The sequence below is a fragment of the Mustela nigripes genome, chromosome 1, assembly GCF_022355385.1.
Source record: "Mustela nigripes isolate SB6536 chromosome 1, MUSNIG.SB6536, whole genome shotgun sequence".
NCBI classification, from domain to species: Eukaryota; Metazoa; Chordata; class Mammalia; order Carnivora; family Mustelidae; genus Mustela; species Mustela nigripes.
The window spans coordinates 262127833-262140501 of record NC_081557.1 but is presented as its reverse complement, the minus strand read 5'-3'; the positions used below and the strand labels follow the sequence as shown (position 1 = coordinate 262140501).

The 12669-nt window shown below is 39.4% G+C and overlaps 1 protein-coding gene across 3 annotated transcripts; it reads right to left on the bottom strand.

Moving 5' to 3' along the window:
* Nucleotides 1–719: 719 nt before the first annotated feature.
* EPGN (epithelial mitogen) lies at nucleotides 720–9224 on the bottom strand. 3 transcript variants are annotated; one of them, XM_059396959.1, is made up of 5 exons: nucleotides 8927–9224; nucleotides 8304–8393; nucleotides 5522–5642; nucleotides 4630–4782; nucleotides 720–3238 (listed from the first exon to the last, which is right to left on the bottom strand). In XM_059396959.1, the coding sequence occupies exons 1-5, from the start codon at nucleotides 8967–8969 to the stop codon at nucleotides 3184–3186; spliced, it is 462 nt and encodes a 153-aa protein (XP_059252942.1). In that variant the 5' UTR covers nucleotides 8970–9224; the 3' UTR covers nucleotides 720–3183. The 3 variants fall into 3 exon arrangements, with proteins under 3 accessions (XP_059252942.1, XP_059252947.1, XP_059252955.1); XM_059396964.1 differs by having other exon boundaries at nucleotides 4675–4782; XM_059396972.1 differs by lacking the exon at nucleotides 8304–8393.
* Between the last annotated feature and the right edge of the window lie 3445 nt (nucleotides 9225–12669).

Below are 12669 nucleotides of genomic sequence, written 5' to 3'. Positions count from 1 at the left end.
CTTTGACAAATTAAATTTCAACACATCCAGTTCATCTTGGCAATTGCTAGTGACCTGATGTCACGCAGCCATGATGTAAGCCAGAAAGAGCGGTATTTTGCAATAGAAAGATTCTGGTAACCCTTCCCTTGAGTGTGGGTTGCAGGATATCGATATTTACATCACACTCCGGAGAGTTTGTGACATTTTGCAATACTAGAAGTTAGATGGCTTACTCACAGTCTTCTGCAGACAAAAATTGTCCTTACGTCCAACATCAAAAGCTCAAATCGCTGATGTTTGCTTTGTTATTTTCTTAAGACCTTTTTTTCTTCAATTGCATATAATGAATGGAAATCTTCTTGATGTCACCAAAATGGACCATTCAAAATTAAAGGATTAGATTTGTATTGTGCCCAGAAACACAGAAAGATAATCTATGTTTTAATTTCATCTACTTCAAAGATTATAAAAATATAAGATACCAAAAGGCATTTGGGCTGGGTCACCTGGCTGGATCAGATGGTAGAGCATGCAGCGCTTGATCTCACAGTCATGAGTTCAAGCCCCATGGTGGGTAGAGAGATTATTTTAAAAAATAATAATAATTTGGGGACAGAGCTTACAATAATAAGTAATTACACTTTTTTTTTTTTTTTTGGTAAATTTACTGGTTCAAATGTAACTGATTCAAATGTGAAGTTACAGTGTTTTTTCCCCACCCCTACCATGGTCCAATATGCTAACTAATGAAGCACTTATGAATATTGATGACTTAAGAATGTGTCCTCAAAGATTAAAGGACAGACACAAGAAGAAGACAAAATGGGAAGTGAGTGAAATCGATGAGCCCTTTATCCAGTTTGTTTTAATCAAAGATGCCAGAAGCATGTTCCCAGTCCTTTCCTAGATCCAGCCCACCTAATAATTCATGACTGAAAGCTCAAAATGCTGTGTTGAGGCAGGGCCTCCCTGGCAGACTTTTCTCAGGGTCTTACTGCCACAGGGAAAAAAACAGAATAGAAAAATTTGCAGAACATATTGTTGGTAAGCATTTTTCTCACTGGAGTCTCGCTTACATATGTAAATATTGCCATAGGAATGCCAGAGATTCATTCCTCCCTGCAAAATCCGTTCTAGGTTGATCATTTTGTACGACAGACCACGAACCGTTGGCTTCTCATAAACCACGCTTTAAATTTCTGCCGGCTCACTGGGTTTGGGAGGGGACCTTATCCTATTCCTCAGTGGAAAAAATCTGACTCCTTATTGGTTTCTGTTTTGGTTTGGCAATCTGGAAATTTCAATTCTCTGCTTGGTGTTATTTAATTTCAATTATCTTGGGCTTACAATTTAGAAATATTTATAACCAGATATTTATAACTTTTTTGGTTATCACCTCCCCAGACTCCAGCATTAATTCCTCTTTCCTTTCATCAAGAGGCAGTCCTTAATTAAGCTTTATTGCTTCTTCCGGGACTCTCCCCAGCTTTTTAACACCTTTTTGAAATGCCCAGGAAGGGCACAGCTTTCTAGGTGCGGTCCTGGAGTCACTGGGAGGATCCTTCTCCTCCCCACTTTTTGGTATGATGTAACCTTTGCATAGTTTGCTAGGACAAGAAAGTGCTGACACGCGATTCATCTGCATGAAATTCCTCAGGGAGGAAAAACAAAGCTGGAGAAATACCTTCTCCTCAAAGGAAAGCAGAATGTGAGGTTTTGTTTAGAAGTGAATGGAAAGTCATTAGAAGCTAAAGTCCTGTTAACATTGTAAGAACGCTCATGTTTGATTCTCTTTTAACCCATCTTGTGATCAGAACTGTTTCGCTTCTCTATGTCATGAAGGAGAAAAAACGTCCATAGTTTTAGATTGAATCCAAAAGAAAATTGGTAGGTATCATTATTCTTTAATTACTGTTTCACTTCCTTGGAAAACAAAATTTTAATTTATTATTCTACAAACCACACATTAAACTATACACCTGAGATGATATCCAGTGGTGTGTCCAGGTGTTCGAGGGGGTACGGGGGGTAGAGGTGGGGTTAAGAGTAATCCCACTTGCAGAACAAATACGGAAAAATTTCTCTTGACCCACTGTCCAATTTTGAAGCTGTCAGGGCCTTGTAGAAAATAAAACCAAAGCCCAAAGAAATTAAAGGACCTGCGCAAGTCTATTCAACTTACGTGGAAGAAACAGGATTAAAGAGGAAGGACCCTAATTCCCAAATAAGTAGTTTTGCCATTGTTCCATTTTTCTCTCGCTATGTGCAAATCTGCTATCAAGTATTCAGAAATGGTAAAGAAAGTTTCCACATACTGTTGGCTGGTGAGAAGATTCCTATGTCCAATTCTTCAGTTTCTATTTCAGGGCCAATGGTCGAATTTTATTAGTAGAATTCTAGAATTGCAGTCAAAATGGATAGTCACCAGGTAGTTCCACTAACGACAGGAAGAGGTAATGACCATAGGCATGAGGGGACCAATGAGTCCAGCACAAAGGTTTATAATCCATGCAGAAACAGAAATGTTTCATCTACTCAGGACCGATATCCAGTCAGCTTTCAGTCATCGAGAACTCTTTAGCTTACTCCATATTTCACAGATAAAGGCTACATAGTATGGTCCCAAGCTGGGCATGATTCGTGTTTGCCTTGGACACTCCATTTTCTTTTCTCTGGTTTAGACTTCAGGCACATGCTTGCGTCCCTGGAGGTGCCATAACACTGACCTCATCCAACAGCTGACACCACATTCTCTCAGACACCGTGAAAGCAGCATGTTTGGGACTAGGTCCAGAGAGCAGTGATCCAAAATACTGGTGGTAGCAAAGCACACGAAGAACCCAAGCTTGGCCTTGCCTTGGCTTGCTGCAAGGTTGATAATGATTCCCACGGACTACACATCTGACATTGGGTCCTTCTGCAGTAAGAACAGTAACCACACGGACAACAGCGACCAACCCAGAGTAGGACTATGAACTTGACTTCTGTCACCAGAGCTTGTTCACTCGTCTCCCATGGCACCCTAACGATGGCAGAGGCCAAAGACCAACGTTGAAATTTATTCTCTCATTTCATCATGATCCCAACTTCCATTATTTTCCAGTCTAGTCAGCTTGGGAAGTTTTGTTGTTCCATTTGAAGATTTCAGTTTGGGGCCCACTGATTTTTATAAATGCCTTGTGAACATTTCTGACAAAGGCCTCACAGTGGTCTTCCTCTGGAACAGATGTTGTAAGGCGATTTCAATTTTAGACACCTAAAACAGAACATTGGTTTCCATGTGAATTTGATGGCTGTTTCTATAGTTAATGGAGAATTACATCTATGCTCTTGGTGCCCTACTCCAAATCCATGGGGTGGACCCATACCCCAGGCTCACTGCTGCATCCTTCTCCAGATGATCGCTTGACCAAGAGAGCACTTAGCTCTCTTCGAGAGCACCGAAGCTTCCTGGGAGATTCCAAGCCCTTGGCCCGTTTCTCACCAGGAGCATCCTTCCACCCATGTTTGATGACGTAGAGCACTAAAACCAAGACTCCTTGCTCTAGTGGGAGACGTCTGTCATGCCGTTCATATTCTAGATCTCCCTATGGAATTGCGCCAAGGCTAGACCTCAGCAAAGTCTACACTTTGCTCACTTTCTTCCTCCACTCTAGTTTTCCTTACTCTGTTCCAGGGTTCACCTTAGAGCACTCCCTCGGCCAGTGACTTGCACAAGAATCCCCATCTTAGGTTTCGCTGCTAAGGAACCTGACCTCACAAGGAGCCTGACCTCACACAGCAGTCTTGTTAACACTAAAAGGTTTTCCTTCCTTTTTTTTTTTTTTTTTTTCTCTTTCCTTTCTTGGTTTCTTAGGCAACTGATACAACAACAATCAGTTGATAGAACAGATTTTATATCAATTGATCTACAATCGACATAATAGATGTTCTTCTCTCTAAGATATAATTATTAAGCAAACAAACTTTTATTTTGTCTGGTCAGTGTTGGTCATTTTTTAAAATGGCAACTTCGTCAATAGAGTACAGCCGAGGAAATGTATTTGCACTTTTCTCTTTAAAGTTTCTCCCATTACTTCTTGCCTTTATCCTAGTGACATGGATTTAAGAAAATATTACCAGTGTGGATAACAGAAGGAATTTGTATGTGTGCATCAAGCTTATTTTCTTAGGCTTTTAGCAGTCGACAAAACCTCCCGAATAAACCCTTACCTGAAGTCTAAAAAGAAAATGGCCCATGTTGGCCATATATTTTCATTCATTTAATGTTCATTTCTTGATATGTTCATTCAACAAATATTTTCTGAGTGTCATCTATGTGCCAGGCTAAGTAATAAACACTGAATATACAACCGTGAACAAGTTACACTCTCTGCTCTTGTGGGATTCACCAACTTTGATGTGGGCAGACAGAGGAGGCTGAAGAGAACCTGTAGATTGGAGCAGTTCTAGTACAATTGCAGGCAAATTTTTACTGCTTGTCTGTGTTTATAAGGAAAAGCATCAAAACAAATATGTTGGAAACTGCCAGATCATTTTTTTAACTAAAAAATTACACATGTCAGTGCTTGGTATATTCTAGGGGCTCAATAAATATTCATCAAGTGAACCAGTGCCCAGCGACTTCACATTTTCATTTTTTCCTACCTCTTTCTTATGTAGCAGTAAAAAATAGCAAGAAAACCACTTAACAATAATCCAACGCCAATCCCAATTGCAATGTATTTTTCATAAGAATCCACAGCGTATGAAGTTAAGGTCAAGTGCTCACACCTTTCTCCAGTATAACCAGTAAAACACCTTTTAAAAAAAAGAAAAGAATGCACAGTTTAAAAACCCATAGTGGTAGAAACATACAGAAATGACCAATTTCAAAAAAATAAAAATTTCAATAGAAAATAAGTAATGTAAATTAAAGAGAAAAATGCCAAGTGAAAGCCAACTATAAATGTATTGAGGCAGCTAGGTATTTCAGAATAGCCAATTCATTAAGGCCCCATATTAATGTAACTTCCCACACGGGTAGAAGAGAAAGGTAGTCTAGTCTGCTTGCATGAGTTGATCTAGAAAACTGCTAATCTACTCTTTCACAGGAGAATGCCCAGCAAACCGATGATCATAAAAATAGTACTTGATTGCTCTAGAACTTCATATTCCTCAAGAGTGTGTGCTGCCATCTATTTCATCTCATCTGTGATCAATCCCGTGAAAATCCACAATCATCCTTGCATGTTGCTTAAATGCACATTTGGACTCAGTAGTTTTGAGGTGGAGCCCAAGCTTCTGCATTTGTAACAAGCTCCCTGGTTACAGAGAAGCTGTTAATGTGGGGACCCTATTTTTGAGTAGTGAAGGTTAGGTAGTTTAGAAAAAGACTCCTTAGATATTCAAATACAATGAGTCATGTCCAGATGATGTACCCTTTTTACTAGATAAGAAACAGGTGTATGGAAATGTACTATGTGAACCGCAGAGAAACGTGTCAAACGTAAATTCATCTCCTCCCATCTCTAGGACTTGGAAAGTTCTTTGCAATTACGTGCAGATGGCTTTCTCCAGCTCATGGTGGAATGCGCAAACACCATTGATGCAGTAACTATTGTGGTCTTCCAGGCAAGGATGTGAGAACTTCAAGGCTATGGGTCCTTCTGTGTAGTCAACTAGGAAAAGGACATACAACGTTAACAGATGAAGTGGGTCACACTCTTATAGTAGATTTGTTACACGTATGTAAAGAGAGTTTTGTTACACGTATGTAAAGAGAGTTTTAAATTTAAGAATATTCTTTGGGTGCTCTGCCTTTTAAACTACTGACTGGTTCTGCCTTTTAAACTACTGACTGGTTCCGTCGGCAGGTTATAGTCACAGACTCTAGGTTAATATCATTTAGACGTATCACTAATTAGGGGCTGGAGGTGGATGGATGATTGTTCTGTTCCTTCTACATAATATGGTAGAGATACAAGTTTGCCTAAAGGTGGCAGCATTGATTCTCATTTTAGCCTTGATTCTCCTTTTTTATTTCTCCCATTCACACCTGAGAAGTCAGCACTTAGGGAATCGGGATTTACGGAGATAATGAAGTTGAGAAGGTGAGAATTCCCCGCTTCCTCTTCTGTGGACTATCAATTGAGAAAGGACTTGTAACGGGAGCCCCGTGCCTGATTCCAGAAGAGGAATTTTCATGACCTATACAAGAAGCCAGAAACAAGTTACGGCTCAAGCTTCACACAGTTGAAACAACACTTTTGAATATTAATTGGAAATTTTACTCGTTAAGAGACATTCTGAGGAAATAGAGAAAACCCTCGAGATAGACAGAATGAGAAAATTTGGGTTTTGACTTCTAACACTATGCAAATGATATCTGGCAAAACGTCCATGGTCAAGTGTCTACAATCTCTAAGGGAAGCTTTCCTTTGGCAAAATGAATACATTTCAGGATGCTTATTCCTCATTCTCTAATGGACCAAAGACATATACCTATGCTATCCTTGGGGCCTATGCAGTGGGGATGATACTTGGGTAAAGCCGTGTAATTGAGTCCTCTTTGGTAAAAATCTAATTACTGATTCTTAAACTTGTCCCAAGCATAATTGGTGACATTCCATTTTGTCTTGTTATGAAAACTTATTTCCCCATTTTTAGTTATCATGTGACACCATATTTGCCTTGCTAGCTAAATAGATGTATAGAATCCTACTTATTTATTCTTAAGGGAAAAAAAAAAGATCTAAAAAGGTATATTTTTCTTAAATTTAAAACACCGAATTTTAGGTACTAAGCCACCAATAAGATAACTTCATTTTGGCTGAGAACATACAATATTGCCTTAAGATCCACCTTCATTTTGTTGAATGCAATATTGTGAATCTGGAGTCTCATTTTAATAATTAACTCTAAGCCAGTAAGAATTTCCCATTGTACACTGTATTTGGTTCTTCCTGCTCCAAGACTAAATCAATTGAATTAGCCAAGCCTGAAGCAGGATTTGCTAGATAATGTGAGAACTGAAAGAAAATATCTTCAAAGAAAGAGTGTACTAGAGAGCCTCATCTTTCCCCTAAGGAGAAGAATATTAGGTATAAGTTTACAAAAAATTTCCTAAGATATTGGTTGAAGATTTTTAAATTAAGTTCAAAACAGAAAAACTGGAAGTTCTCCATCAAGAAAACAAAGAAAAACTGTAGAGATGATACATTCAGTCCCCTGTTTTCTATTATTATTCTCTGTAACTTGGAAGACTTTCACTATTGAGGAAGTAAAAAGGTGGTACTGGGTGCACTTCGACGAAGCCAGTTATTGAGGGGAAACTGTTCTTGAATTTTCTAAAGCATTATCCCCCAGTAAAGATCTTTCCTCTTGGCTCAAAGACTCAGAAGACATGAAGATGTTTGACTAAAAATTATTCTAAAGCTCACACAGATTTTCTTTGCCAGTGGGTAGTTATTCAAAACTCACATGGGCAAAATATTTTAAGTGAATTTTTTTTAATTTAAAATCACTGGTGAAATATAGAATGTTTAAATCTTACTAGCCTTTGTATTCAGAAACAAAACATCTGACTTGACCTATTTGCCTGGCTCTGAGAGCAAAATATGGTGTTTTCTCTGTCCTATGTCTTATTACCTGTCTTCACAAGAGGCAATAGTGATTTGTGTGAGGATCGTAACTACTGGGTACACAGGTCTTGGCACAAGTTTACCAAGTTCACCTCTGAGAGTTCAAACAGGCTTAAAAAATAATGATGCGCAACAGCAGCCAGAAGCTATTCTAAGAATAATAGTCATGGTGATGATATGTCATTACCACCAACAACCAAAATTGGGTATAAATGGTTTGGAAGTATAACGTATGCTAAAAGAACAACAAAATCCCCCCAAAACAAAACAAGAAAAAAGATCTTTCCAAAGATGGATTAAGGTTTCATCTTGCCATAGTTTCTTTGGCTGCAAAGTCATGGTCACAGATGAAAAGACTGTATCGAAACAGCAGTCAACAAGAATGCCAAAATGGGGACAAACCGTCTTGGGACACGCGTGGCTTATTGGCAGAAAATGTGGCATGTTTCACATTCAGGATCGTAACTGAAAACGATTTCTGTGTCTCTCATCCACTTTGCTTGCCCCTTTTATAAAGGCAGTTCTTTGCGGGCACATAAACTGTCACTTCCATTTAACAACATCTTGCTGAAAGAGTCGATTATCTAATAATAAAATATATATTTCAAAATTTCCAATGTTGCTTTTGATCACAATCCAAATATCTCTCAAAAAGGTTAAAAAAAAGGCACTTAAAATACACAAGTGTGAAGAAAATACCTTCCGTTTTGTTAACTGTCCAGTTACTTTGCTGGGTTGTGATTGGGGGTGTTCCCGACACGGCTACCTCTGCAGTCAGGGCTGTCATTGCTATATGAAGGAGGGGAGGGGGGGAAAGGCATCTTTAGCAGGTGAGCCTCCTTCTACGTGCAAGCAACAGATTGAAAGTTAGGTGCAAGCTACAGATCCAAAATTCTTCTTAGTCTACTTATTCCCACGTGTGTTCTATTTTAATTCATTTACATTTGAAATCCAAAACCTGACCAGGGCAGTTTCCTGACTGTTTCTCATCCATACCGATTCCAGGGACTACCTTATAATTACGGAAAATAGAAATACATTTATTTTTACGAGAAAGTGGATACGTGGGTTACTAAATCAATCATGAGGCTGCTAAGACACAGTAGTTAAAATGTATCAACTCCTCTTGTTGTATAAAGCAAGCATACAGGTCTCAAAAAAGGGGTTGCAACAATATGTTAGGAAGCCAACCTGCTTTACATAAGAATTAATTCACAGATTTCTTGCTCTGTTCTTTGTCATGCTCTTTAATTCAGAGAAAACAAATTCTATGCATAATTTACACGGACACAAAATTAACAAGACAAAAAGGAACTACCTACCTTTGAATAAAAGATAGACTGATATTGAGACTCCGAAGGCCATTTCCTGCTGCTGTTAACAGTATCTTTCTTACCCTCCGAGACTGACGGGTGGAAGGTTTTTATTGCGCTCTCCGGAGGCTTTCTTGCATTTATATTTCATGAAGCGTCATCTGCCAGTTCTTACCAATCAAAAAAATATGTACTCCTGGCAGCAGCTGCAGGTAGAGCCCTCCAGGCGCTAGCACTCTTGTTTAGGATACCTGCGTTATCTAGCAATGTGATCAGGTTTTCTTTTGAAACACTGGTTTCTTGTTACCTGTGGGCATAATCGTGTATGTAAAAGTACTTAAAACAACAAAAAAGAATCGAAATCCGGGAAAGGCCCCATTGCTGGGAACAGACTGATACCAGCTCCAAGGTTGTTCATGACCTACATAGAATTCCAACCCAGGAGAGCACTGGTATTTGCAAACCAGGAAACAGCATCACCAGGCAGTAACTCAAACATTCCTGAAACTGCTGTCACTTACGCCACCTCTCAGTACAGACTGCAAGCAAATCAAGATATTTTGGAATTTAGAAGCAGGGGAAAAAATAAAATTTGGGTAAAAGCAGAGGTTTCATATTCCATTGTAATTGTTTGCTACTTTGTGTTGCTACTACAAGTTCTGTGAAAATAATTATTTTGAAGAGCATAACGTTTGCCTTTATGTGATTCTGCCATTTAAGAGTTTTCTGATGAAATGGAATGGGCTCCCAATTTCCTTAGAGTTATTGTGCTTCCGTCTGTGCTAAAGGGATTTGGCTAGAGAGAACCAGTGAGGTACCAAAATGATAATGATGATGATGGTGGTGATGATGATGAGGTCGTCTCCACTAAGATAAAATTCGGTATGTCTAATGAATAGAAAGTTCTAAATTTAACACGACATTCAAATGTTTCTGTTTATCTAGTTATGATCACTAAAATACCATTTTAAAGGCCAAGATGTGATGATTGCTATTAGATTTTGTGAGTGTAGGAGGTTCCCATAATAATTTTCACTTGCCCTAAAATATTATAAATAACCTATATAAATATGTTTTACTGAGGTGGCATGTCTTTCTACCAGGAATTTCAATTGCTCATATTTTCTGGACCTTGAAAACTTGTTTAAGTCAAGATAAGTTATCATTTGCATCGTGTCCATCTAGCAAATTTGGTTTACCAGAAAGGATCTCTTTCACTATTGAAATATGAATTTGGCTTCAGAAATCACACAAGAATGAGCTTGTTCAACTCATTATAACTTGGGCAATCACCACAAGAGTCATCATTTTAAAGTTAAAAGAATATACAGCACTTGGCTTACTTCAAATGTGCCTACATTTCATATTTCTACTTTTGTAGGTCTTTTTCTTTTAACTGTTCATTATTAAAACAATTTCTGGATAATACTTTTCCCAGGCAAATATTATTTGAATTATAAATCTAATCATCCTCCGCATGACTGTGAATTTAGGAAGGAAAACTTTGCAAAGGATTAAATAAACTATTATGGCCATTGCAATTGTTGAAGGAAGGTGCTATAACTAATTTTGAATATCTTTATCTGTAAGACTGGGACATAGTACAACAGCCATCTTGGTTGTTAATGGTTAAGTGGAGTTTGCATAATGCTTTACATTTTGCCAAAGACTTCCATGCACATTTCCATCATTTCTTTAGTGATGCTGGCCCCAACGAATCCAGCACCTAACATATGGTATATACCTAATGAATCCAACTTGAGTGAATGAAGAAATAAACAAGAGGTCTTATTTCTATTAAGACATATGAAAACTGAGGAGTAGAGGCTCAAAAGAGTGACATACCAAATCCCCTAGAGTCAGGACTCAAATCTCTATTCGGGTTCCAGATCTCATGTCCCTTTTACTTCCCCAGCTGTGTTCTCTGTTAGAAATCCACATATGGATCTCAGAGGAATTCTCTGAAGGATCTCCTAAAATCAAACTTTAACTAAATTACCTCTATTCTAAGAATCTAAATATTAAATCAACTGTGGCTTTCACTCATATGTGGGCTGAGAGGAATGGCCTCTGTTCTTTCCTGGGGTTTCCCCGCTCTGGTGAAATTAGGCCACTTAACACAGAAACTCACCTACCACTTTCCGGAAGACATACCAGAAAATCGCTCTAGTCAGCTCACGCGCGTCTTTCCTCTGGGATCCCACTTACACACTCTTTAAGAGAATCCCCTGCCTTCATTTCTTCAGTCTTCTCACAAAAAGGCCCTTACCCAATCCTGAAGAATGGGGGAATGGGCATGCGAGGTGGCATTACTGATACCTTCTTTCTTGAGGCACATCCGAGCACGTGGGAAAAAGGGGAAAGAAGGCTAAGAACCCTCCACTAGCTTCCCTTCTGTCGCTTTTTCTGGTTTTTAAATTTACTCATCTCTCTCCTCTGGTCATAAGCGTCTCTGGAAGCGTCTTCCCTCCCCACCCGCTGCCCTCCTTTTCTTTCCTTGCCTTCTTTCTTACTCTTCCAGTAACTCAACAAAAGCCCATTGCTAGCCAATGGCAGGAAAGGATCGTGGGCGCATTGCTTTCTCTCTCTCGCAACTTACTCTGTAGTTCTCACGTATGCAGTTGCCATTCCTTCATTCCATATCGAATGCCTGCCACATCCAGGGCCCTGAGCTGGATGTGGTGTTAGCAAGACAAAGACAAATCCTGCATGGACTCCGCCCTCGAGGTACTGAAGGGAGTTGAGGAAAGCACGCACGGAGCTACAGCACTTGGTGGGAACTGGGAACGGCCACGGATGTGCAAATGGCTGTGACAGTTCAGGGGCGGGACTTCGTCGAATTCTCGTGGCAGTTTCCACGGAGGGAAACTGGAATCACGTGCAGGTATGGAAGAAGAGAAAGGATTCCAGGCCGGGGAGGCGCGGAGGGAAGCAGCGTGCGATAATGACAAGAGAAGTGAGCTCTGACTCACATCATCCCAGACCTTGTTTTGAATTCTAATTCCACGTCCACTATCCATCAGGCCCTGGCTAAGGCTTTTCAATAACCCCAAGGGTCGATTTCCTCATCTATCAAATGTAGATTGTCCATAACAACACAAAAAGTAAAGCATTTAGCACCTGCTGGGTGCTCTCTTAAGGACAGCCGTTGCTGCTGAGCAAGAGTAGAGACACAGGGTGTGTAGAATGTCAACAAGGTCAGGGAGTGAGTGGTCAGTACATGGTACTGCTTCCTAAATTTTCATCACTAGTCTCTTCCCAGACTGATGTTATACCAAGACTTTATGTATTTTGTCATCACGTGACACTCTTAAACTGAACATAATCTCTTCTCCAAAATCAGCTCCCCTTGTAACTTTGTCATGTTAATCAATGATAATATCTTCTAGGCTCTAACAGCAATTCTCCTAATTCACCAAACGTGGCCTCAATTATCCAGGCACTCTCTAAACCTATCTCTACTCACTTATCCGGCTGGATTTCCACCACTGTCCAACACACACCATTCATTTCAGTCTGACTCTTGCTTTCATATATGCTCGCCAAACTCATCCTCATCTCCATATCGTTGTATTATTGTGCAATCCCCCTTCATTCTTTTTATAGAGACTTACAGGAGAAGAAAATTTACTTCTCCAAGTCCCTGCTGCATGGCTGTCATCTTTTTTTTTTTTTTTTTATGTTATTTTTTTTTTTTTTTGCAGAGAGCGATCACAAGCAGGCAAAGAAGCAGACAAAGAGAGAGGAGGAAG

What these genes read in the sequence shown, in the direction of transcription:
- EPGN (XM_059396959.1), bottom strand. Translation starts at nt 8,969, where the DNA reads ATGGCCTTCGGAGTCTCAATATCAGTCTATCTTTTATTCAAAG. An exon ending in AGTCTATCTTTTATTCAAAG is followed by an intron (nt 8,394 to 8,926) that starts GTAGGTAGTTCC and finishes TCCTTCATATAG; the next exon opens with CAATGACAGCCCTGACTGCA. An exon ending in TACTGCTACATAAGAAAGAG is followed by an intron (nt 3,239 to 4,629) that starts GTAGGAAAAAAT and finishes GTTCTGTTTTAG; the next exon opens with GTGTCTAAAATTGAAATCGC.